At 37.4% G+C, this 24,278-nt stretch overlaps 1 protein-coding gene across 6 annotated transcripts in view; it reads right to left on the minus strand.

Moving 5' to 3' along the window:
- LOC122397513 (single-stranded DNA-binding protein 3) overlaps window positions 1-24,278 on the minus strand; it is a 27,456-nt gene continuing 3,178 nt past the window's right edge. Inside the window, exons 7-15 of one of the 6 annotated variants that reach the window (XR_006259113.1) lie at window positions 21,795-21,902; window positions 20,923-20,997; window positions 20,675-20,723; window positions 19,850-19,879; window positions 18,457-18,668; window positions 18,100-18,270; window positions 17,339-17,539; window positions 950-6,917; window positions 1-157 (exon numbers count right to left, since the gene is read on the minus strand). Coding sequence is in view for 5 of the 6 variants with exons in the window: in XM_043396713.1 (XP_043252648.1) it covers window positions 6,813-6,917; window positions 17,339-17,539; window positions 18,100-18,270; window positions 18,457-18,668; window positions 19,850-19,879; window positions 20,675-20,723; window positions 20,923-20,997; window positions 21,795-21,902 (951 nt within the window). In the remaining variant the exon portion in view is untranslated. Of the gene's footprint in view, window positions 158-705; window positions 6,918-10,725; window positions 14,661-17,338; window positions 17,540-18,099; window positions 18,271-18,456; window positions 18,669-19,849; window positions 19,880-20,668; window positions 20,724-20,922; window positions 20,998-21,794; window positions 21,903-24,278 lie in introns of those variants that run through there. The other 5 variants (XM_043396713.1, XM_043396715.1, XM_043396716.1 and 2 more) reach the window with 5 other exon arrangements.

A 24,278-nucleotide genomic window follows, 5' to 3' on the forward strand; every position in this document is an offset into this window, starting at 1 on the left:
TTACGACATTGATAAACGAATGTATCAGGTTCACCGCTTGGGAGCGCTGCAGGTCATTGATTCGCGGTGCAGTCGAGCCTCTTGTAAAAGAGACGATATACATATACCTCGACGTTGTTTCGAGAAACAGTCAGAATGACCTAATATCGTACGGGGTCTAGAAAGTTAAACAGTAATCTAGTAAACCCGTATTTCCTAACATGGTGGTCGCGTGTACTTAACCTTTATGTTAAAGATTAACCTTTATTGTAATTTACCGTTATAGGGGAACCCTGAAAATTTCGATACACCCCCCTCTGCGCGGAATTTCATTTATTTTACGACGTTGGAGATTGGAAAAATTTGATTCGATTAGTTATATTTTTGTTCAATGAGCAATGAACATTGTTTATTTTTTATTCAGGCAAAAATGTTGTCCGTCTCTGCACGACATACTAAGAGAAATTTCCAAAAGATCCAATAAATTTTATATTTATGCAACCGAAGACTAGCTTGGGTAACTTTGAAAATATCTTGATCATCTTTTTACTGTTGTGAATCTCACCAACGTTTGATAACAATTATTTATTTAACAATTTTTTCAAGTTCTTTGCTTTTAATTTTTGTTATTTCACTTCCTTTTGCGTTATTACGTGTTGAGTAGTCGAGCAAATTCTTCGCAGACTTAACCTCTCAAAGAACGAGCTATTTTGCTCGAGGTTAAGAAAAATACGAATACAAATCTCGAAATGATAGTACAGTTCCATTTAAAATTGTTTACGCGATAGTTTTTTCAAATTTTCTACCCTTAATTTTTTTATTCCCTTCGACACTCGACATTGAAGGTTATAAAACCGGAGGTGATCGAATTACGTCTGCCCCAGTTAAAACAAACTTGACATTTAAACGAACTGGGCGAAGTGTTTTTTATTCGTTTGGTTAAAATAAGAGTAAAAGGCATGCGACTTACCCATGAATGCGATACGACCCAACAATGAATTACGTACGTATCTTCTAGGTCCTCGAGAGCGTGCACCGTGGCGTGAAACTTCTTCGTAAGAAAAACGGCCGAGGAATTTTCGCTAATGAGAGCGGAAGGTGTAACACAGAAAATAGTATCGGCGCTTAGTAGGATAGATGACATTTATTTAATTACTTTATCGTTATTACTTGCTACTTGAATGCTATACTCGTATAGGTATCTATAATTATGTCGATAATTATGCGTGAATTTAAAGAATACGTGAGGTCAGCCGCAAAGATGTACAGCCCGTGTCAGTGTTACAATGATCGTACAAGTAAATAATTACAGAACGAAATTACGTTTACTTTTCAATGCAAACACTCGTTGAAGGGGTGGGGGCGAGGGCGATGGCGGCTCATCGATTTCCTTCGGTACCTAATTTTTTGCCTATCGATCGATCTTAATTTACACACGTTCGATCGCAGTGGAATTACCCTTTCGAATAATTCGATTCGTCCCTTTTTGTTTCTCGACCACTATATCTTTTCTGCCAACCTAACACCCTTACTTATTCATAGTACCTAATTATCTTACGAAATCGTAACGCGCAATATCGGTACCGAGGTACCGTATTAATTTTCTTTTCCTTTTTTTTTCCTTTTTTTTTTGTAACCACGAGCAACTCTCGTTCCAAACAATATACAAATATCTTTTTTTTTCTTTTCTCGTTATCTCGACGATCGATTAAAATCGTGTAAATACTATTACCGCTTTCCTTCGAAAGTTTTTGGTCTATCCTTAAACGCAACGTTCCCTTTATCTATCGTGTTAAAATTTCCATCGAAACAGTTGTCTCTCGAGAGCGTACCACGTACAAAATATTTCACCGTTTCGTTCGTCGCGTAATACAATCGCCCGAATAAATACGATCGGAACAAACGAACGAAACAGAAAACTGAAAAGAACGCGCGAATTATCTTGCGGGCTACGTCGCCCGGATCCTTGCGCTTGGCAGAAGGTTAAATATACATTAAAAAGTAGGCGCGGACCGTTTCCGAAACTATCGAGATTCGAACGTGCACCGAACAACAAAAAAAATGCCTTCGAATTCGGGTACGTCCAAACGTAAATTAAACGAACGGATATAACGACAAAGTTGGAACTGAAAAATAATGAAATTCTAATCGTCCGCCCGAAATCAAAAACACTTTGTTATTGAAATGAAGATCGATATCTCTCAATGTCCCGCGAGTAACCGGGAACGCCGCATTCCAACGTAGTATAGGTTATCTAATCAGAATTGCACTCGACAGTTTGTACAACTTACACATTTACATAATACGCCGAAATAGTATACACGTGTGCATGTACACGCTGCCCGTTCCCGGATTCGAGGCACGACCAGGAAGTAAACAGCGAACGTAAAAAAAAATTACAGGTTGTCGAATTTCCGTTACGAGCTTGAACGAATCACGGATCGCGCTACGTAATTCCATGGGATCGAATTTCGAACCGACACAGGTCACGATCCTGTTTCACCCTGTTCTTCTTTGGTTACGTTCACGTTCGTCCCGCGTAAAATACACAACATTGCCAGGGACTCATACCGAAATGGAAAATACCGGTATCACTCGGCTCTGCCTTCCTAATTTTTATAGAAACGAAAATTCAGAAATATCGATATATTTGCTGGTTTTTAGGTTACGTTGTAATTTACAAGATTCCCTTCAAGTTGACGTCAAAACCCGGTATTATTTTCATTATTATACTTACTGGGAGTCTCTCGTACCGAAACCGATATAATACTAATTGCAAGATTTAAATTCGGAGGGAACGGATGCTAAATGTAAAATTTTAGGTTAGGGAATCGCAGTTTTCACGACAATTAATAAAGAAACGTTGGGAATTATATATGCCTTCGTCTATACGTACATAATTTGTACGTAAAATATGTAACTGTACTTTTAAAGATATTATATCGGTTTAGATACAACTTCGCTATAATAATACCGGTATAAAGTCCCTGAAGCTGGTGCTCGTACGACCAACAGGACGCCAGCCTGACGCTTCCGTTGGAAAAAATGGATTACAAGGACGATCTTCCACGATACTCTACAAGCCCAATAATATCAGTGATTTCAAACGTAAATTTTACTAATATCGTTCGCCCGTAGAACATCATGCAAGAGGTATCTCCGAGTTAAAGTTTCTAAATATTATATCTTACGTTGAAGTTTTATAAATCCGGGTTAGGTTATATCGAATACATTCGTTCGGATTACAGAAGTTTCGAGCAACTCGACGAATAAACGTGAACGTAACGACTCACATAACACTAAGTTAAAGAGAGAGAGAAAAACAAAAAAGCTATAAAATAAAATTCCATCGAACACTGGCAGTTACGCGTTGTAAATTCGCCCATCCGCGATCGACGACCAACGATCGTCTCGAATAGAAAATTCGTCTATGTGTAACACTATCGATGCACACTGGCCGGATTAAATCCTAGAGATACAACGTGACGGGAACCGTTTCGTTTGGTTCCCTTTTGTTCCTCGGACACAGCTGGCCCGAGTAATTCTCGCGTATAACCGCGCGAGCTAACCGAATATAAACGACGTCGCTGCGTACCGACTTGGAAAACAGGGATTGAAAACTGTTACAGTATCGATTCTCGTTCTCGAAACAGTCACGAAGAATCGAGACGGTGTTACAATTGTTGTTGGAACAACGGTTCTATTTTCGTATTATATAGGCTACGGTTCGTACCACGGTTATTGAACTGCAGTATCCAATTGCATAATAGAGTTCCGTTCCGCCAGCACACGATTCAAAATATCTTCGGACAATTTCACGCTTCTACTCGCCATCCTTCTTGAACACACTGTGCTCGAGTCGACGGGGACGAGTCAGCGAAGAAAAAACAATGCGTTCGTGCCATATCCGTGTGACTTACGAGTACATTCAGGGACGACGGTTTGTTTACGTCTGCTGGCTCGTCTCGTCGGCCCGAGTATAGAACCGTATATAATCCGATAGTTTCCCAACAGCAGTTACAACGTTATTTCGGTTGTTCGTAATCGTTTCGGCAGAAATCGATATTACAACAGCGTGAAACAATTATTTTTCAAACATTCTCAATCCCCGTTCGGAGAACAACACACGCGTTGTCGCAGCCTTTCAATACTGTGCGCTTCTCGGGTTAAGTAAATATCGATCCTCGATGCGGAACGATTTGGTAGAGATCGCAACGCTTTGACCGCGTTAACAATGCCCTTCAATGTCCTCCGTAAACACGACTGCATATTGACGTGGACCACGTTTGGTCGATCGATCCTATCGCCACGGCGTTTTAACGTTCGATTACTTTTCTATTCATCGTCGGGGAGGATGTTTCGGTTGGTGGTTTCTCATGCACCGTGCGCGCACGCGCATAAGGTCTGTCCATGTACTTACGCGCACACCCCGTGTGTGTTTCTTGTTCCCTCTCGTAAATAAATTAAGAACTCGTTTTTATCTCGCACGCGATAATATCGATAATTCCGTTGACCGATCCTACCGGCATCTATCGGGATCCCTTTAAAATTGCATTTATACGTACTTATTAACGGAAAGAAACACGACGAAAACGTTTGCACTCACTCACACACACTCTCTCTCTCTCTCTCTCTCTCTCTTTCTCTCTCTTGGGTCAACGGATTACAACTTCGTGGAAGATATTGACGCTTTTTCTCGGAAGGAATAACCGGCATTGATTGATCGTAGAACGATGCCACGAATAACGATACGAGCGTTTCAGGTGTTACACCCACACCACCGATGCTCGCGAATCGCTGCGCTGACGTACAATCTTTGCGCAAGATCGATCGATTGCTCGGCGTACGAGGAAAGAGCGCTTTCTACGTTACGTAATGCTGGAAAGAATTCTGTTTCGATCAGAGATTACCGGGGGCTCCTGATAATTATATAAAGGAATTAAATTCCGATGACTTTGACCTTCACACACATCGTCGTGGACAGTCTCTCGAGTTATGCTGGAGCAACTTTACCTGTCGGTTGTTTTTCTTTGAAAAGTTGTTAATAAAATTTTAATGTTTTCTTCTTTCAACACGTTCACTGTCTATGACCCGTATATGGGTCACATCACCATGCTATTGGATACGCCGCTGGGAGACCGGACAGTGAACGCGTTAAGGAGACTGTCCTTGATAATATATGAAAGTTAAAGACCATCGGAGCTTAATCTCTTTATTTATACAATTATCGGCTTTTTAAAAATTTCATTGGTTACGTAATGTTTCGATGATATTTCTATAATTCACGAACCGTCCGCGACAATCGAACGCGTTCTAATAAAATGAGACGGGTTTCCGCTTCGAGAAGAAGCTCGAGCCGCTCTCGTATCTGGGTTCCCGGTATCGATCGATCTCGCGTCGAGAATATTCCGCGAAACGTTTCGACCGTTTCGACGGAAACGAAAATCTCGTTTCGTCGACGTTTGGAGTTCATTGTTACAGTGAGTCCACAACCGAAATCGTACACCGAATACTTTTACGCAACAGAAACGTTTATTTGCTTCTAAGAATGTAAACGGTAACGGTGTCCCTTCCGAGTGTACGCTTTACCAAGACTGAATGTTGTTCGTCGATGTTCTAAAGCTCAACTAAGTTCGCTGTACCAAGGAAAAAAAAAAAAAAAAAAAGAACAAATTTTCATTGATTCTTTCGCGTTAGATTCGTCTTATCACAGTTAGGTCTGTTTTGGAATTCGATACGTTGGAAATCACCCTTCCGCCGTACGCATCGACGATCGAGGAAACCGATGAAACGTCGCGATCAGTCGCTCCATACTCCACGAAACGTGCATTAGAATCGATACCATTCAAACCAAGTCGAAGGGAGGAGGGGGGAACGACTACTACTCTCGTATAAAAACATTACACACGTTACTGCTGAAACAACGTTCCTCGAACTGTACAAAAAATATAGTGTTTTCTTTCAACTTAGAGCCAATAAGGAAGCACTTACTTATTTAGGAAACAAAATCGGGATCCCTAAGAGAGTAGGAGACGAAGGAGTGGGGATAGCTAAGAGACGATTACCGTTCAATGGTAAAAAAAAAAACGACGTCGAAACGGGTTCGCTCGCGTGACTTACAAATGGCGACGACGGGCGGTCGATTTTTCGTTTAAAGCAGCTTTAATCGTGCGCGGCTTCGAATCGTTCCGAACGTTCACCGATCTTGAACGTGCTTTCAAAATCTGCCAAGCTCTGCCCGGACAGTTTTGAGACCTCGTCCGAACGTCGAAGCCAACGTTCGAAAGCGATTCGAAGCGTCTCGAGGCCGATACGTCGCCACTCGTGAACAAAGGTCATCGATCGACGATGATTTCCGATGATTGTATTTATATACAGTCATCTGTAAGAATGTACGTCAACGCGAAAAGATTGCATGAAACAGTGCTCTCAAATATTTATAACTCTTACTTTACTGGTATGTCCTTTCCGAATCCAAAGAGGACGAAAATTCATGGACGAGGGCCCCCTCACTTCGCAGAGGAAGAAAAAACTCTTCTCCGACCTCTATATCTCTTGTACACTTTTCTCACGGAGCTCGACTCTCTCTCTCTCTATATATATATACTTTTTTTTTTTTGTAATTTTTATCTTTTTTATTTTTTTGTTTATTTTCGCACGTTCTTTTCGACACCTCGGCTCGAAGTAGAGGGAGAGGAGAGAAGGGCGGGATGCAATCGTGGAGCACAAGTACAGTGAGAGGAGTACTGGACAAAAGGAAGAGAGGGGATCGATTTGCGATTCGTTTTGTTAGAACGTTAGTTTGGTCTCGGAGCCCAACGACTCGTGAAGAGTTATTGTATGAAATAATCGGGGTGATCTGAGTCCTTTTCAAACCTCTTCGCCTCTTCTTGCATGCTCTCCTTGATCTTGAGTATGGCCGCTGACTCGGTCTGATCCTGCGAATCAACCAACACCAGGCCGGTTACACGTAAAAGGTTAGGCAAGTCCACCATCAGGCGATACCTTGCCCATTTTCTTAAAAAAATTTTTTTTTTTATTTGTTCTGCTTTCAGCGTTTCACCAGCGAGCTGAGAAAATTTCCTCGCGACGTTCGAGCCATATATCGTATTTAGCTATCCCGCCACTCCTCCATTTTTCGTCTCCTCGCTCTGTCCTACCGTTGTTACTCGAAGGGCAGAAAGCGCGAACCCGCAAGCAAGCGCTCTCTGTCTCTCAAACAGAGAAGTAAACTAGACGGCGTTAAAGTGGGACGGGGGGGTGGCTGTTTATGGTGATTCACAATCGGGGAAACGAGCTTGTCCAGCTAATATTTTTCTGCCCCGGGAGAATTATAATACGGCAAAAGTTGGATAACTGCAAGAAAAGATCCGCGGTGGTAATGCCATCTTATTTTATCTTTTCATCTACTGCAACGCGAAACAAGGTTCCGAAAAGCTTATTCGAGCAACCGTTACTGTCCGTTAGTCATCGCCACGTAGAGGGATTCCCCTTGACGCGTGACGGGCAATGAAACCTGATCCGACTTTAGATATCGGTGGAGCAAGACTAATCCACCAATAAGACTTTTTTATTAAGGTTTTTTTTTAACGAAACTTTTGCCAACGTATTTGCGAATCTTTCCTGGTTAAAATACACGTCAAACACGATAGAATTTTATTAATTGTAAGTAAAATGTAAACAGTATACTCGGGCCAACGTGTCAGCAAACGTAAACAAACGTTCCTAAATGTGACTCCCGAGTGTTCTTTGACAGCCCACGACCACATCGAGCACTTTGTTTTTCTTCACTGACTCGTCCCGTTGACCCGAGTATATTTAATACAACGCAGCACTTCTGCAACACGATTTCATTCTAATATATCCGTACCGCGTTATACGGGAGTAGATTGTAAATACAATTTGTATTATAGCGTGTTTGGTTTCGTTTTAATCAGAAAAATCTCACGATTATCATACTAAAAGTTTCATTAAAAAAGAACCAAAAATAAGAAAGTTTCGTCGATGCATTAGCGTTGCCTCACCGATATATTTCTTTTCCTCGCCTTATCGCTCCTTCTCTTTTGCTGTCCTTTTCTAAGTTCGGCACAATACAAAACGAACTTCCAACCTCGGTATAAATATAAACGTCTACGTTGGATAAGCATCTTAAATCTCGATTTTCATGCAGCTGTCCAACTTCGACCGTTAAGTCGAACCCAGTACCGACGATGGTGCTAAAGGGAAAGATATTCGCGCGTGGCCGAGGAAATTTAATCGCAGTTCGCTGGCCCCGAGTTGACACTCGGGCGAGAAAACACTGACACACGGAAAAAAATTTAGCATTAAAGAGATCTTTCAGTATACTTGGTATTCGTAAAGTTTCAATGAAGTTGCATTCTTTTAATACCATTTCGGTGTTTGAATATGTCCCGTAAATGGTACTGCACGAATTCGAACAACGTTGAGACCAAAATATCCCGAAAAAAAAAGCAAATTTAAATATCGATCTGACCGTTTCGCAGTACCGAGATATTTCGAAGCATATTACAATGCGAGACCAGCGCCATCCTGACTCGACGTGGAGAGTGTGAGACTCCCAATTTGGTATTGTCGCAGCGTGGGAAGCTGTCGAAGTATCTGGTTCCGTAATTCCACTTCCCTCGGTTTCAAGTACGATGATTTCTAAGTATTAATTTATTTTTTATTAAAGTGCATGAATAAGGTGTCGAGCTTTATTTCAATTTTCTACAATACCGTGAATATTGTAGATATAATATTATATTCTAGTTACTGGACAAAACGATAAACGTCTACTCGTTGACTTTCAACCCCGCCTCGACACGACATAATTAGATTAAATGAAAAGTACTCGGTGTGTAATTGACAAGAAGATTGTACAAGAAAATCATCATTCGTAAAAGAAAATATTCCAGACGTATCGTGTAAAAAAAGAAAAATATTAAATTATTCACTTTAACCCCTTGCACATTGTTTATGATACCAGAAATTGAATTAACGCTAGATTTACGGACATTGCTCAGAGTACAAAGGATTAAAGAATAAATTAAAAGTTTGCGTATGCACACGACGATCGTCTAAATATGTAAATATGTTTGAATGTTTGGAACCGTCAGAATTGGAACGTAAGAGTCAGAAGCTTCGAGGCAACTACGGCATTTGACAATTTCAACGTTGGGCGTTCCAGATTCCCAACGTCGAGTTGGGAACGGCACCGTCCCCGCGCCGCAATACTTCAATAATAACAACAATACATCTCGGTCGTTCTTCGCGACCGAATAAGATGCACATTAATCCGACTTTGAAAATATTTCCATCACAACGTTATTCGAAACAATGCATTACCATTTTTTTGGCACTAAAACATACCACTTTTCGGCAGTATTTTAGTTCAACCTTCAATCGGTAATCTAAAAAGAAGCTCAGATATCTTGGTAATGTTTCATTTTCAAATTTTATTCCGTGCATGCTGGCGTAAACTAATTAGCGCAGCGCGGTGACGGTGCGTCGTGAAGGGGCTGGGCTCGTGAAACACAAAACTTAAAGAGAGGATATGAAAGAACTAGGAAGAGAGAAACGGTTTGATTTGGGAACCGCGTGTAAAGAGAAGTGTGGTTCCACATTTCCAGGGCGCTCTGACCCACAACACATGGACGTTACGTAAAAAAATGAAGCCCGTATCGAGCAAAAAAAGAATTAATACGAAAAAAATAAATATAAATAAATGAATAAATAAAATAAAATACAGAAATAAATACATAATAATAATAATAATAGACGAAAATTTCTTGCGCATACCGTGTGCGCCGCCTGCCCCCCACTCACGCACACCTCACCGAGCGAACGGCAATCAGAAAATATTATTATGAGTTAAGAAAAAATTGTAAACAGAGAAACTCGACGTGTCATCCCTCATGGGTAATTATTTTTAAAAATATTTTTTTTCCCTCTTTGCAGATTTAAATACTTTTTCGTTTAAATCGTGTCTCGATACGATCTCGCAATCCACCAATCGCTTTGCGCTCACGCATCCATGTGCTACAGGTCAGTACAGGCTAGTACTATATACAGCTATCAGATTTCACTGCTTCTTTTCTTTCGTGTCTCTATAAATACTATCTTTCGAACGAACACCGAAAGTGACCATCAAAGCATTGAAAATAATCACTGTTTTACGACCCGTTAAGTACATCACAAACATTGTGTTCCACAGTATAACCACGTACATGTACCGGTGTTCATATATCACGCTGCGATCGGAGTCGATTGATACGATATCCTAATTTTCCTCGTGACATGCCCGGTGTTAGCCTTCGAACTAGTTGTTTTCTAAGCAAGTGCTTCGATGTTAATGGCAATTCGTATGTATACCCTATTCAAGCAAAGTTAAACCAAATACTTTAATTACACACAAAATTCACTTCAAACGGATATTCTATTCTAAAACTTTAAGAAAATCTATTTTTTTCTCTAACACATTTGAAGACAATCTTCATCTACGATTTACCAAATTCGATGCCTTTTACTTTTTTTTTAGGACGTTAAAAAAAAAATTAAAACTAAATTCTTTGAATTTAAAGAATTACCATAACTTCGAAAGCATTAAACATTCCTGTACAAAATTCTAAAGAGCCACTAAACAATTGCGTTCTAGAATAGAATAACCTCTTAAAAGCAGTCGAAGTGATGCTTCATTTTTTATGATATTAGAACAAAGATTTGCACAGTATGATATGATTTTGCGGTGTATCGTGTTAAAACGCTGATGCTTATGATTAGAATAAAAAAATAAAAGAAAACAACGATAGCTACGGACTGTGTTTTGAGATTAAAATCCCATTGTAAGAAAATTTGACTGGGGCGCGAACATAGGGACAGCATTACTGATCGACAGTGCGACGCAATGTGAAACACAAGTGACATGTGATTACCAGAAGTGTGTCTCGGATGGAAGACAAATTACCACGTAAAACAAAGTGCATGGAAACAGATAGTCATATATAAACGTTCTAATAGCCAGCACCCTGCGGATTGATCAGCAAATAAAAAAGAAAAACGCAGTATTCTCAGTGTAACAGGTTTACATTTATTGTCTCGATCTCCCCTGGCTTAGGCATATATTAATAATGTAAAATGTTCATCGCCATTCACTTGTGTGGCTTACAACGTGGGGCTTGTGTGGTTAAAAGTAAATATCGGCGTTTTAAGAGTACCCATGGTGCACTTTTTACGCAATATACTCGATCGAAGCTCGCTCTGTCGGAATACTTCGAAATTACTTCTCTTGTGAACAGCAGCGCACGACGCGACGACGGACGAGTCGCGTTACAAGCAACAACAAAAAAACTACTACTCCTTATAATTGTTAACAATTCCTTCTCTTCGTTCGTACTTCAAACCCCGATAGCGCGCAATATCGCGAAATCATTTTTTCTTTTTCTTTTCCACGCGATGAACGTTTCTCCTCCGTACTCTGAGAGAAGTTACATAAATCCCATTATATATATATATATGTATGTTTATATATATAGTGTAGTTTCTTTACTTCGAAACGACATCGTGTCGACATCTCGCACCGATTATTGATTCGTTAAGTTGGTACAAGCGGAGGCTTAACTGTCTCTCTCACTCTCTCTCTCTCGTATATATATATATATATATATATATATATATATATGTGTGTCTGTGTGTATGTGTGTGTATGCGTGGGTGTGATGCGTGTGTGCTTCCTTTTCCCCAATTAAAAGTATACGCACTTATTGGCACGGTGAATACTCCAGAACAACGGCAAGCATTCACTTCTCTACAACGGTGTATTACAAATAATCGAAAACTAACAGTCTTCATCAAAGGTAAAGTCTGTGTTTATACTCTTTGCGCAATGAATTCGGCAAAAGAAGTGGCAGAACATAATATATATCGTCCGACTAGTTTACCGCGCATTCTCATGTATAATATACATATACATATACATATATATATATATTATAAATGTGTCCTTGAACCGTCGAAAGTTTTTAAGTGACTAAACCGTAGGCACGAAGAATCGCGAATTGCGCACATAACTCTCTTATTATTACTCTATCAGATATTTCGTGTCGCTGCCCTTAATCGTTTTCACAAAACTCTTATCAAAGTAATAGTTACCATAAATATAAAAGTGTACTTGTAATATGTTATAATGGGGAAAGAAACGTACGTAAACTAAAGATAAAAGAGCGTGGCAATCAGACGTGGCACATAGTACCGAAATTAATCCTTCTCGAGAAGACGCAAAAGAACACATGGATAGTCCGACTTTGTTCGTTCTCGAGACTTGTCTCATCGATCTTGCCGGTGCTCTCAGAGCATGCACTCGCGATTGGCGCTCCCTCTCCCTCCCTCTCTCTCGCTCTCTCGTTCTTTCCTGTTCTATATCGTTTCACATATATACATATATATGTATACGCAATCACAATACGTATACATATATATGTATATTTGTTTATTGGATCGATAGTTTTAATATTTTTAATTAATTTAAACACAACTAACAGCAGCACAGTATAGTCCGGTACTGACCTATAACCATTACGGACGGATGGATTCCGGGAGGTTCGCACGATACTTCTCCATTATCGGCCCGTATTCATTTTCTTTACTCTTTGCTTTTGTCACACTCATTCGTTTAGGTTCAGTACTTACACCGTCTACGACTCTTATTCCATATAAAAATAATTACCGTTATATATATAGCGTCTGTTGCCATATGCACGTTATATATATAACACTTCCTTTATATATATATAGATATATATATTTTTTTCCAAGTACTTTTTATTAAGTTAATCGCAGTACCATTCGCTTCGCAATACTCGGCGGTATTGGTGTAACGTATCGTTCGATGATCGATGTTCGTTTTAAAGAAACGTATGCTTCTTTTAACGGAGAAACGGTCGGAAGCGGTAACGAACTAAAGAAACAAAGGAACTTGCACTATGAAGATTTTTTTTCCAGTTAAACTGAATTTTAATAGGAACTTGCTTGCGAAATAAGTACTTCGGGTTTAAATGTATTCGTGATTCCCGATACGCGACTATTGTTAGCAATTTGTTGTACATCCGTTTTGTCAAACATTCTTGCAAATTAGAAAATCTCACGGTTACGATTTTTAATCATGAATTGTTTCACCGAATAAAATGTGTACCCATGTAATTCAGTCGAGTTCGATCGGGAAACGTCGGTTCTTTTTAGGTTAGGTTCGGAAGTGTTCGTTGAGACTAATCGTGTCACTGGATTTACACGGTGTCGTAGGCTTCAATTCACGAAGATATCAGCATTCTGCGTTAATGCATGACGGTACCTGCATTTCTTTTTTTTTCTTTTCTAACAAGGCACTAGCAGAAACGGTTGCACGTGTTAATTACAGGTCATTAGAACCAAACGTACACGCGAGATATTGCGATGTCAATGGCTGCGAATATGATGGTGCACAAACTTGCTACTATCGATAGTGAATTTGTGAGCAAACAGTGGAGGGACTCGGTCTGAGTTCGGCTAATTTAATCACCTCATTACAGAGCTTTATAAATTATGTATAAAACGAAGGAAATTTTTAATTCGAGCTATTAGACGAGACTCAGTGGACGTGTTCGCGAATGACATGAAAAGGAACGTTTAGTAGAAAAAAAAGAGTCAGTTGAACACAAAATGCTTCGTAGGATTCCTTTCGTCGCGCGATTGAAACTTCGTTCGCGCGTCTTACCTGCCGTGAACTTATAGCGTACCATTTTTCTAATCTAATACCGCTCGGAGGCCTAACTCTATAATGGGATGAAAAATAAGCCACGGTTGCTAGCTGGCAAAAAGCCAGCGGTGCAATTAAGAAAATGAAACAGGGTAAAACAAACGGGAATGAAACAAAAAAAAAAATGATAAAAATAAAGAGACAAACGAGAGAATGGAAAGAGAATTAGAAATTGATTAACAATTATGCGATTGATAATCACAGTAGTTCGTGTTTTTCAGGCACCTTTGCTTACAAGCTAATGATCAAATAAATATAAATAATAAACGTTGTTGGCGTTGACACGAGTCGATAAAAAAGACATCGTACTGTCGATAATAAAAGTGTATAGAAGTAATCGTATTAAAAAACAAAAACAAAAAAAAAACAAAGAAAAAAAAAGAAGAATAATAAAATCCTAGTCTGCAACCTTGTGAGTATTTAGCAAAGCATATATATACACAACATATATATATATTTATATATATATACTTTTAAAATTTATATAGTGTATATTGCGCGCGCGCATGTAGTAATGATGATCGAGTATCATAGTTTCGTAATAACAGCGTAATGAGCGCTTAAATGCTAACCTAATCGATTACGAGCGATTAATTAACGAACGCACGTCAGGATACGTTGTCCCGAACGTTCATTTTTTTTTGTATATTTTTTTTCCTTTTTTTTGTGTGTGTTTTGCTTTTCATTTTTTTTTTTATCTTGCTACGAGCGAGAATCGTGCTTGAGCCATTTGACGAAACGTTACGAACCGCGCATGTACCACGTGTCGATCGTACGTGCATATAAAACTCAGCGTTTGTGTATGATCCTTTTCCACATTGCGTGATTAACCGGGAAAAATACGGCATCTACGAACTCGGGGCTGGATCCAAGGCGACTTGACTTTTTAAAAAAACTGTCGGGAATACAGAAGGCGCACGTGCGAGATTACTGATTACTCTTTCGATTCAGAATCCTACTCACAATCCGAAATAACAACGTAAAAGTAAAAAGGAATACCGTTTGTGCGCGCTCGTTAAAGAAATCGATTATATATGTATTATTATGCTATTATTATACAGGGCGTCCCTTAAAGCATATCGTACGTCGAACAAAGAAGAGATTAATCGGTCAAAGACGTGACGGTTCCGTTCATTTGGCACGATCGTTACGTTATCGATTTGTGCAACCATGGAATGAACTTGAACTTCGCTGCATCCTGCCTTTTTATACAGTTCGTGCAGCTTCTACGCATACGCAGTGTAACGTCACGACACACAATGCGCTTCGATATTTTCAGGAATCTTTACTGCCGAGAATTGAACGATGAAATAGTCTTAACACATTCCCTACCATCAGTTTGGTTCAAATTATATTTCTAGTAATCTTATTCGGTTTAGGGTGTGCTTCTAATTATATATAAACTAACACGGTCACTGATGACCAACGTTTCTAACCTTTTAGATACTACCGTCCATTGTTACCCATTAAAATTTCACGTACAATACTAATCCCGACAAATATAATAAATAATCCAACAAAACAATTTCAGTACGATATTCCATGACTCAACAATCCAGTCTTCATTTGTTTATGCAAATAAAAAGTAGACAATTGCCACTGTCACAGATAAATGTAACGCGTGGTAGAGAACGTGTTAATGTATCCCTATTAAATTTTTGTTTAGATTTCTTAGATTGAAATTGATACTATTTTGACAAAAAAATGTCAATAAGCAATGAATCAAATACTTTAGACGTTCCAAACTCCTCTTTCAGAGAGTTTAGTTTTGCTGAAGATTGTTTATAAGCTAATGCAGTAAATTTATAATCAATGTTCATATAACATACAAATTCATCTTGATCCGAAAATCCCTTCATTGTTATATACGGTACACCTTATGGAATTTCTTGCATATAATCATATGAAAGTTGCTCCATACTTTTTATTTTACATACAAAGTGGGTACAAAAGACTCAAGACATTTTGTAAGAGTAGACGATTGAAAATGTTGCACAAAGAACGTTATTGTTTCTGAAGATATCAACTTAATGGTTACAGAAGTATCATCAACAGCTACAAAGTACTAATGTTTTAGTTTTTGTTCAGTTTCTATTATTGGCTTAGCACACGAATAAGCAGAACACTACATAAACCAATAAACAGCAACTTTAAACAAAATACCAGTATACGATCATGCATATTTTCATACAGAGTGTTTTCAATGTCTTGCGATTTGTATGCCCACTTTATATCTGGATCATTAGCCATACTGTTAGTATGATAATAGTTAGACACAATTTGAGCCAAACAGTTATAACGATATTAGATGCAAGTAAATAATCTAAATTAAATTTCCCAGGAAGCCTATATATGATTAAATAGGGCATTTCGAGTTTTTATAAAATATTGATACTTTAAAATAAGCATTATTAACCAGGTTTGTTTGAGAAAGCCTGAGGATTAGCCCTCTAAATGTAATAACACCCAAATTCTTTTGATGGAATAAATAAGTAATTGTCGCATTGACGAAAGCACCTGATCTGTTAATTGCTGAATAATTAGAAGAAAGATTAAGTATGTAATGGACTTGTATGTTTTTCCGATTCTTCTACAAATTGCGAAAAATTAAGACTCACGTTTTATGATACAAAGATTTTTAATGAAATTTCAAACCACAATATAGAAGCTTCGTCTCTAAACTACCTAAGCAAATTAATTTGTTTGAGAATAGGATTAAAATATTAAATGTGAATCGTGAAATAGTAAATAATACAGTGACTGTTAATTAAGGGGTTGCGGCACCTTTGCGACGTAAATAAAAAAAGAAAAGAAAAAAAAAAAATCATAGTAATAACATAAACGACACTTAAAATGAGTCGGTATGCAAAGATCGATGCATCGGGCTAAACGTCAAACGCATTTTTCTCAAAATCATGCTTTTCGTGTTAGTGTCAGTATTAACTCAAATACCATTACTCCGATTCTGACGCAATTAGCACCGATATTCTTAACGACGTTGCTTATCGTATGACGTACGATGTTTTTTCCATTGATATCCTAAATATAACCTGTATTTCTTTTGAAAGCCATCGTGTTTAAAATGTTGCTGATTTTAAGAATTTCGTATGTCATACAATAGAGACTACATTTAAAAATAATAATATTACTCGAGTTTGAATCTTCAAACACTTGTTCGAGTCGAAATCAGTGACGCCCAGGGTAACTACACACATCACGCACACCGCGGATGGAATAAACACCATTTTGTTTGCTCGCATCTAATATACGTATAAAAAATTTCATTCTGAAGCTTATTATATGTTTTATTCATAGTAAACAATTCATTTCGATCGAGCATATAGTATTATAAAGAATTCGTCAAATACCCTCTTGTTTTGTCGCCGTTAACGTGACGTAACCCCTTAAGAATATTAAAATCGAACCGTGGAACTCGAACATTTTTAAAAATAATATAAACATACAAAGTCACAATAAAAATGACGTATTATTGAAATAATCATTACATATAAGTCCATACTAACACGTCGAGTAACTATTATAGGGATTGTTACAGAACCTACTAATACTTACATTTTCTCCTGGACCTCCAAAACCACCCAGATTATAGTCACCCATTCCACTTCCACTGTCTTCCCGTGGTGTTCCGGGGCCACCGTTAGCTGGACTGTTTTTCATTCCATCAAGACCGTCACCATTCAAAACAGGACCCATTGTGTTCGGTCCCATCGGACCCATTGGACCACCCTCTGGCCCGCCACTCATTGGAAAGTCCTGATACAATCAAATGTATTATTACATAAATAATATTGTAAAAGTACATTGTTAAATTAAACAACAGAAACTTAAAACTTTTTTTAACGTATTATATCGTATTGACCCCTTCACATGCAGAAAAAATATATCAATAGATAATAATTAAGTAACATTAGAAAGCAAAACTTTCTTACTTTCTAATTTTTTACTTCGTTCGGATATTTCGTTTCTTATAGGATTCTGTAAGGGGAGAAGAGGGGTGTCTTGAATATTTTAACCCCTTGTTTTACGATTTAATTTCCAACTGTGCGTGCCAAAAGCGACACCAAGGTTTGACCCGGTAAACTTATCATGTCTCTGAGACGTCATTGTAAGCTAAGAAGTATGAGTCACGATTGGACGGGGTTTAATAATTTAATGGTCAGCGTTCGCAGGAAAAGTTCTCGACGTCTTGGAAACGCCACTGTTCACAATGACGCAAGAAACAAACGCGAATGACGTCTCTCAGACATCGTTGTATGCCAAGGGGTTAAAGTAACGAGTACGATTGAAAGGTAATAAGGATAAGACGTACTTACACCAGGCATATTTCCTCCAGGTACAGGTTTCATCATGGTATACATATTTTCGCCACCACTATTACTACTATCTTGTGGACTGGGCATAATTGGTGTACCTGGGCCTGGAGGACCTGTTGATCCCGGTGGTCCTCCATAATTACCCGGTGATGAAGATGAATAATTCATTGGCTAAAAATGAACAGAAATATATTGAAAATTAGGAAAATAGGAAACATACAGGGTGAAACACGAATTAACCCCCAAAATTGTTCAGCCTCTTTCGACTGTCCGATTAATTCGTGCCTCACCCTGTATAAAAATTCTAACGAGACAAAGTAAAACAAGCAGGCTCTAAATTAATAATCGCATGCATACCGTGGACGTGTTAGGTTGCCACTGTTGTCTACCAGCTGGTCCAGCCATACTCATTGGTGGCATTCCAGGACCTCCGGGGCCTCCTGGTCCTAAACTACTGTTAGGAGGTGGTCCTCTTATTCCAGGCCCGTAACTTCCTGGTCCCATCGGACCCATTCCAGGTCCTCTTGGAGGATTCATCCTCGGGTTCATGGGATTCATGCCTGGAGGAGCTGGCAATAAAAACAGTTTTTGATGTATTCGTTTCAAAACATACAAATATTAATACTATTCTAATTTCATGTTAATGCTAAATGCTAATCGTGAATCTCTGGACTAACGGCAAATCATGTGAGTCTTAAAATTGTTTAGTATAGAAAAAAAAAAAAGTATTGTAACTTCCCCCATTTTGAAACACAGAACACGTAATTCATGCTTTGCCGGAGTCGGGTATGTAGTAAAGCGAGTGGATGGTCATGCTAAACCGGTATTTGCATCTACGGTAATGAATGGAGTAGAAAAGCTCATGCGAAGGATGAAAACAGCACTACCGAGTAACTTTTACAACTCTTTGAGCTCCAAAATCGATAATAGAAAGAAAACGGTGCAATGTGTGCCAAATACGGTAACAAACAAGGCAACCATTCAGCTGGTACTTATTCGAGTAAAACAAATTACACTATCACAGCAATATGTGCGTTTAATTGCCACGATTCAATACTAGTCACGATATCGAACTTTTTAATGTTTATACAAAACCGTTTTTATTAATATATTCATATTATTTTATGTATTTCATGTTCGCGTTCATCGGTAATTTATTACTTTTGAAACGATACATGTCTGTAAAAATATACTAATTAACTTGATTTATAATATCCGTTCAGGCACGGGACGATTAGATTCCGACAAACATTGTTTTACGTAATAAGATACGAATGTTTATACGATGGTCGACATAACTGAAAACATATAAGAGTAAAGTCGACTGAAAATGCATTTAGCTAAGGTTGATGAATCTTGTGAGCCACATACTATCAGTGAAAATTAAAAATATTTTAACATACGTATTAGAGATAAATACATGTTTATGTTTTTACTAAACAGTTCTAATCGTTTATATCGAAATTTCGTATATTCGACTTCGACACGCGAGATAAATGAAAATATAAATGGATACTGTTAAAGTGTAAATTATTTGTAACGAAGCTGAACGTACGTTTGGATGTATTAAATTACAAACTGGCATACTGGACGCAAGATCGGGTGAGCAAGTATTTTTACATAGAAACAAAGCTAGTGCGATTATTTGTGAAAGTGAAGAACAAAAATTTTAAAACGAGCAGGAGAAAAATTAAAAGTTAGGCTTGACTAAGTCATGTGAGTGTGATTTGGTTGCTGGGTTGCTTCCTACCTTGCCACCCTACAAATTCTCCAGCTTCGCCTGAGGAACACAAGAGCACACATTAGTACGGCAGGTAGGTAAGGTCAGGTTGATGGCGGTAAGGTCTAGTTACTTTGCGGTCGCATAGTGAATATTGTTGTAAATACATTTTAACTGTGAAAATATATTCATTACGGTATATACTGACATATCAAATCTTACATACAAATACTAGTCTCAGCAAACCTGACGTCTATGTACTCATATTCACATTAGATTCTCTATTAACATGCTTATTTGTGCGCAATACAATAAAAACCATGGAAATTTAGAACAATACTAGTACATACTACATATTTCCATTTCTCGTACTATATTCAATGCTTTATAAAAACAAATTTAAATAACGTTGAATGATACATCCGAAAGCAAAGCATTCTCTAATCGCAAAGTATTAACGAAAAATTTAATAGTATTTTCTCATGTACAACGATGCTCTTTATCGTTTCGGTCAAAATTTCTGGGCAAGTGAACATCGAAATTTTATGATCTAGATGTTTTTGTTCCTGACGAAGAAAAAGTAATAGGAATATTTATGTATCGAATTATGTAAAAGTATGGTATATTATAGTTGCTCGATTTGAAAAACTACACCACTGCATGTAACTAGACAATTCAAAAACCAATCCACTCCACATCACAGCAATCCAATCCACTTTTAATAATTACTTATTTATTTATTGCTGTGTGGTTTTTGGTATGCATGCGTCTATGCCATTCTCCTCTCGCAATTATTGTCAATGCCAGAAAAAAAAAAAAAATCAATGTAGATCTAGCGTATAAGTGAGCTCTTACCTTGTCTAGTTGGATCCATGCTATTTGGCATCATTGGTTGTCCCGGTGGCTAAACAAAAACAACAGCGTGTAAACAACTGCACCAAAATCATATCCAACGTTATAACATTTACTTAAAAATAAGTAAAAATTGTAGAGTGACATTTTTTTGTACGCAGTCTCATTTTTGAATAAATGAACAGTACCAATGTTATCGTATCTGATTTAGACTATTAAAAGATTTTTAGAAACAGAATAATTATACATACCCCGTTGAAGTCATTTCCCATTTGTGGCATACGTACTCCAGGTCTGGGTCCAGGTGGGTATCGTGGGCCCATGAACTGTAACAAGTCAGAAATTCGCGCGTTGAGTAAACGATAAGCTGAAGATTTATCGTGTAAGTAAGAATGCAGAATTACGAATTACAACTATTGTACATCACAAAACTGGCACACCAGGCAATCGCATTAAGCAATTAATCACACGTTAGACTGTACGATATTTGCATCCGACCGAAAATCATCACATCGCGCCTTATGCATGTGTGATGTATCATGTTAAAACGCAAATAAGATTGTAAACGGTAACGGTTATTATTCGGTAGAATACAGGTTAAAGTGAATCGAAATACGATGTACATTTATTCCAAGTCTTACCTTAAAACAAGTCATCTCGATACAAACGATAATTGATTGTCATTTTTACAGGATTTCACAATATCCTTACCTTACCTTGAAACTTTGAAGCTACGCTACTATTGGTACTCTTGTTAAAACTACTTTACACGCAATGGTTTTAACCGTTAACATACACTAAATACATTGTAGGATACATGTTGTTTCTCGCTCAAATCGTCACTGGTGTATAGAGTGTCCGTGGAATTGCAAAAATATATACTCTGTGCTTGAAAAACTACTATTTATCGTGTCTATCGAAGCCCCCTGTGACAAATCCTATTTGAAAATTCCAGTAAATTAGAAACAAAAAATCACAAGCTGAAAGTTGTAGAGTAGACGTAACTTTGATAGGAAGGAAGCAACTTCGAGCAAACAGTCATAGGTACACAATGATATGGTGTAATGAAAGTGGAACGAGTGATTCTCCATGAGTGATAGTGTACGTGTCGAATGAGGCTTACCTGAGTGGACATCATCTGCGAGTGTGGGGGCGGGGGTGGCTGGGGGTGCTGGGGGGATGGCTGTGATGAGGGGTGTGTGGGCGGAGATGGTCGCATTGTCGAGTTGTTCTGCAACAAGCAACGCAAACGACAGACATGTAGCAACACTGCGATCCAGGCAACAGCTAGACTAGAAGGCTTGGGTATGATTGTGTTAATACTATGTTGGTCAGCACCTTAAAAATCTAAAAGTTATAATTACGAGAACGATTCATATAACGTAATAAATAAGTTTTTTGATAAAACGAAATTTTTCGGTACTTCATTTAAGCGACACTGTTTACAACCAATATAATTTACAAAGGTTTCGACGTGTACACGTATTCTTCTCTCGATAGAAACAAAGGTAACGCTAGAAATTTTTATAATAAAAATTTTGTACTTTTATTGTTTTATAATACCGTCTAAGATACCGTCTGGACAGGCTTTTCTATTAAACGTATTGGATACTTTGAAAAATGTGACCTTAAATGTTTATAAAAAAAAAAACAGTATATCCGTTCCTGAATATCACATTTGTAAGGTACTAAAATATAATTCAAGATAAAATCAGAATATCATTCTGAATATCAGTACATGCTTGCATGTATAAAACTTATAGCTCAAAATAGTAACATTCATTGTATATGTAATTAATAAAAATATCGAAGTATCAAAGTAGATAAAAATATAGCAAACGTATTTTGCAAAGATGTATGAATAAATAGTATGGTTCAAAAGACTATTATAAAGATCTTGCATGAAAATTAAGTCAGCGCAAGGTAGAACACTATCAATTCGGATACCTACTGAACAAAATTATTAGAACTAAAACTATTTTCTAACATCTATACATATCTTTCTTGGTATATTTCTGAGATCCGATTTATGCAGAGAGGAGATCAGAGAGTGAAAATGGTACAGGACGCACATACAAGTGTTAGATACGTAGCAGAGAGAAAATAAGTACATAGATACAGTGTAGACAAGCATGGCATGAGAATCTTATTTAAACATACACTTGTTTCAAAACCAATATATTTCAATTGCATGTTGCACATTTTACATTTATCAAACAAACGTAATGGAGTGCGATGTATGTTATATTTTCTTGTTGCAAAAATGTTTGCAGTAATTAATGATGAATATCTGAATATATTATCTTACGTTTCTGATCAAAATCTTAAATAAAGAGTAATTCCATTCATCATAAAATATAATGTAGATTATCGAATCAATACTAAAGCTCTATATTGATTTTTATTAATTAAATAACATTTATTAACAACACAAAAAATACTAAGGAAAATATAACTAATTTAGAAATATAAATCTAAGCTTATAGACTTTGTGGATTATAGGTTGTTGTCGATAATGATTTAAAGAAAATGTCTCAATTATTATGTAAATAAACTTCTAATTATTTAAACTTCTATTATTTCTGTTGAAGAATATATGTAAAACATCGAAGAAAATATTACCAGCTTTGAATCAAGTGTATAGTAATAATGAATGAGAATTGTAACTAGGCATAACAATGATAACAGATATTTATACATATTTATGTATGTACATGTAAGTACTAGTGATATATACTATATACAATCACATGTTTGATTCCTTCATTCCTTTTTCTTTCAATTTTATGATCATAAAAATTATAATTCAGCCTAAAAAACAGATTGTAGACCTTATTATAGTCTACTGCGAACATATATATATAATCAAAACTAAAATATATTTATCGCGTTTTTAAAACATTTAAATATGTTTCTCTTTCAAGCATTCTTTCGTTTCCTGGCTCTCCTCTTTATGTATATGTACATATACACACACACATACTATAGATATTTAAAAATCTTCGATATTACATTACCCTACAACTCGTACGAACGGTAAAAGAATTCAAAAGTTCGCGTAGATTAATTAATCCTCCAACATCACGTGTTTGCAGTATCACGATTACGATTGAACTCGGCGGATGTTTTCGGCAAACAGAAAATTATATATACAGGGTGTTCGATCACCCATGGGAAAAAATTTTAATGGGAGATTCTAGAGGCCAAAATAAGACGAAAATCAAGGATATCAATTTCTTGATTAAGGCTTCGTTAAAAAGTTATTAAAAAATTGAATTAAAAAATTTCAAATCATTCTGGAAAAATTATTTTCGGTTGCGGAGGTTAATTACAATCGTTTTTGGTAAGTAGTCATACTCCCGAAATGCTACGCATTTTCGAGAAAAAAATTCCTTATCGAAAATGTAATGTGAGGTTAGAAATGGTTCCACGAAATTTCATGCGTATCTTTAAAACATCATAACTCCTGAACGGATTGAATGATTTTAATGATTCAAAATTCAAAGAATGCGTACTAATGGAGCTCCAGAGCCCCCCAAAAATACATTGAATGTAAGGTCTACTCGTATGCCCTGCCTGTGATGAGAACTACTATCGCACGTACGCA

The sequence above is a fragment of the Colletes gigas genome, unplaced genomic scaffold, assembly GCF_013123115.1.
Source record: "Colletes gigas isolate AHSC1104 unplaced genomic scaffold, ASM1312311v1 Colletes_gigas_Sc00009, whole genome shotgun sequence".
In the NCBI taxonomy this organism is placed as follows: Eukaryota; Metazoa; Arthropoda; class Insecta; order Hymenoptera; family Colletidae; genus Colletes; species Colletes gigas.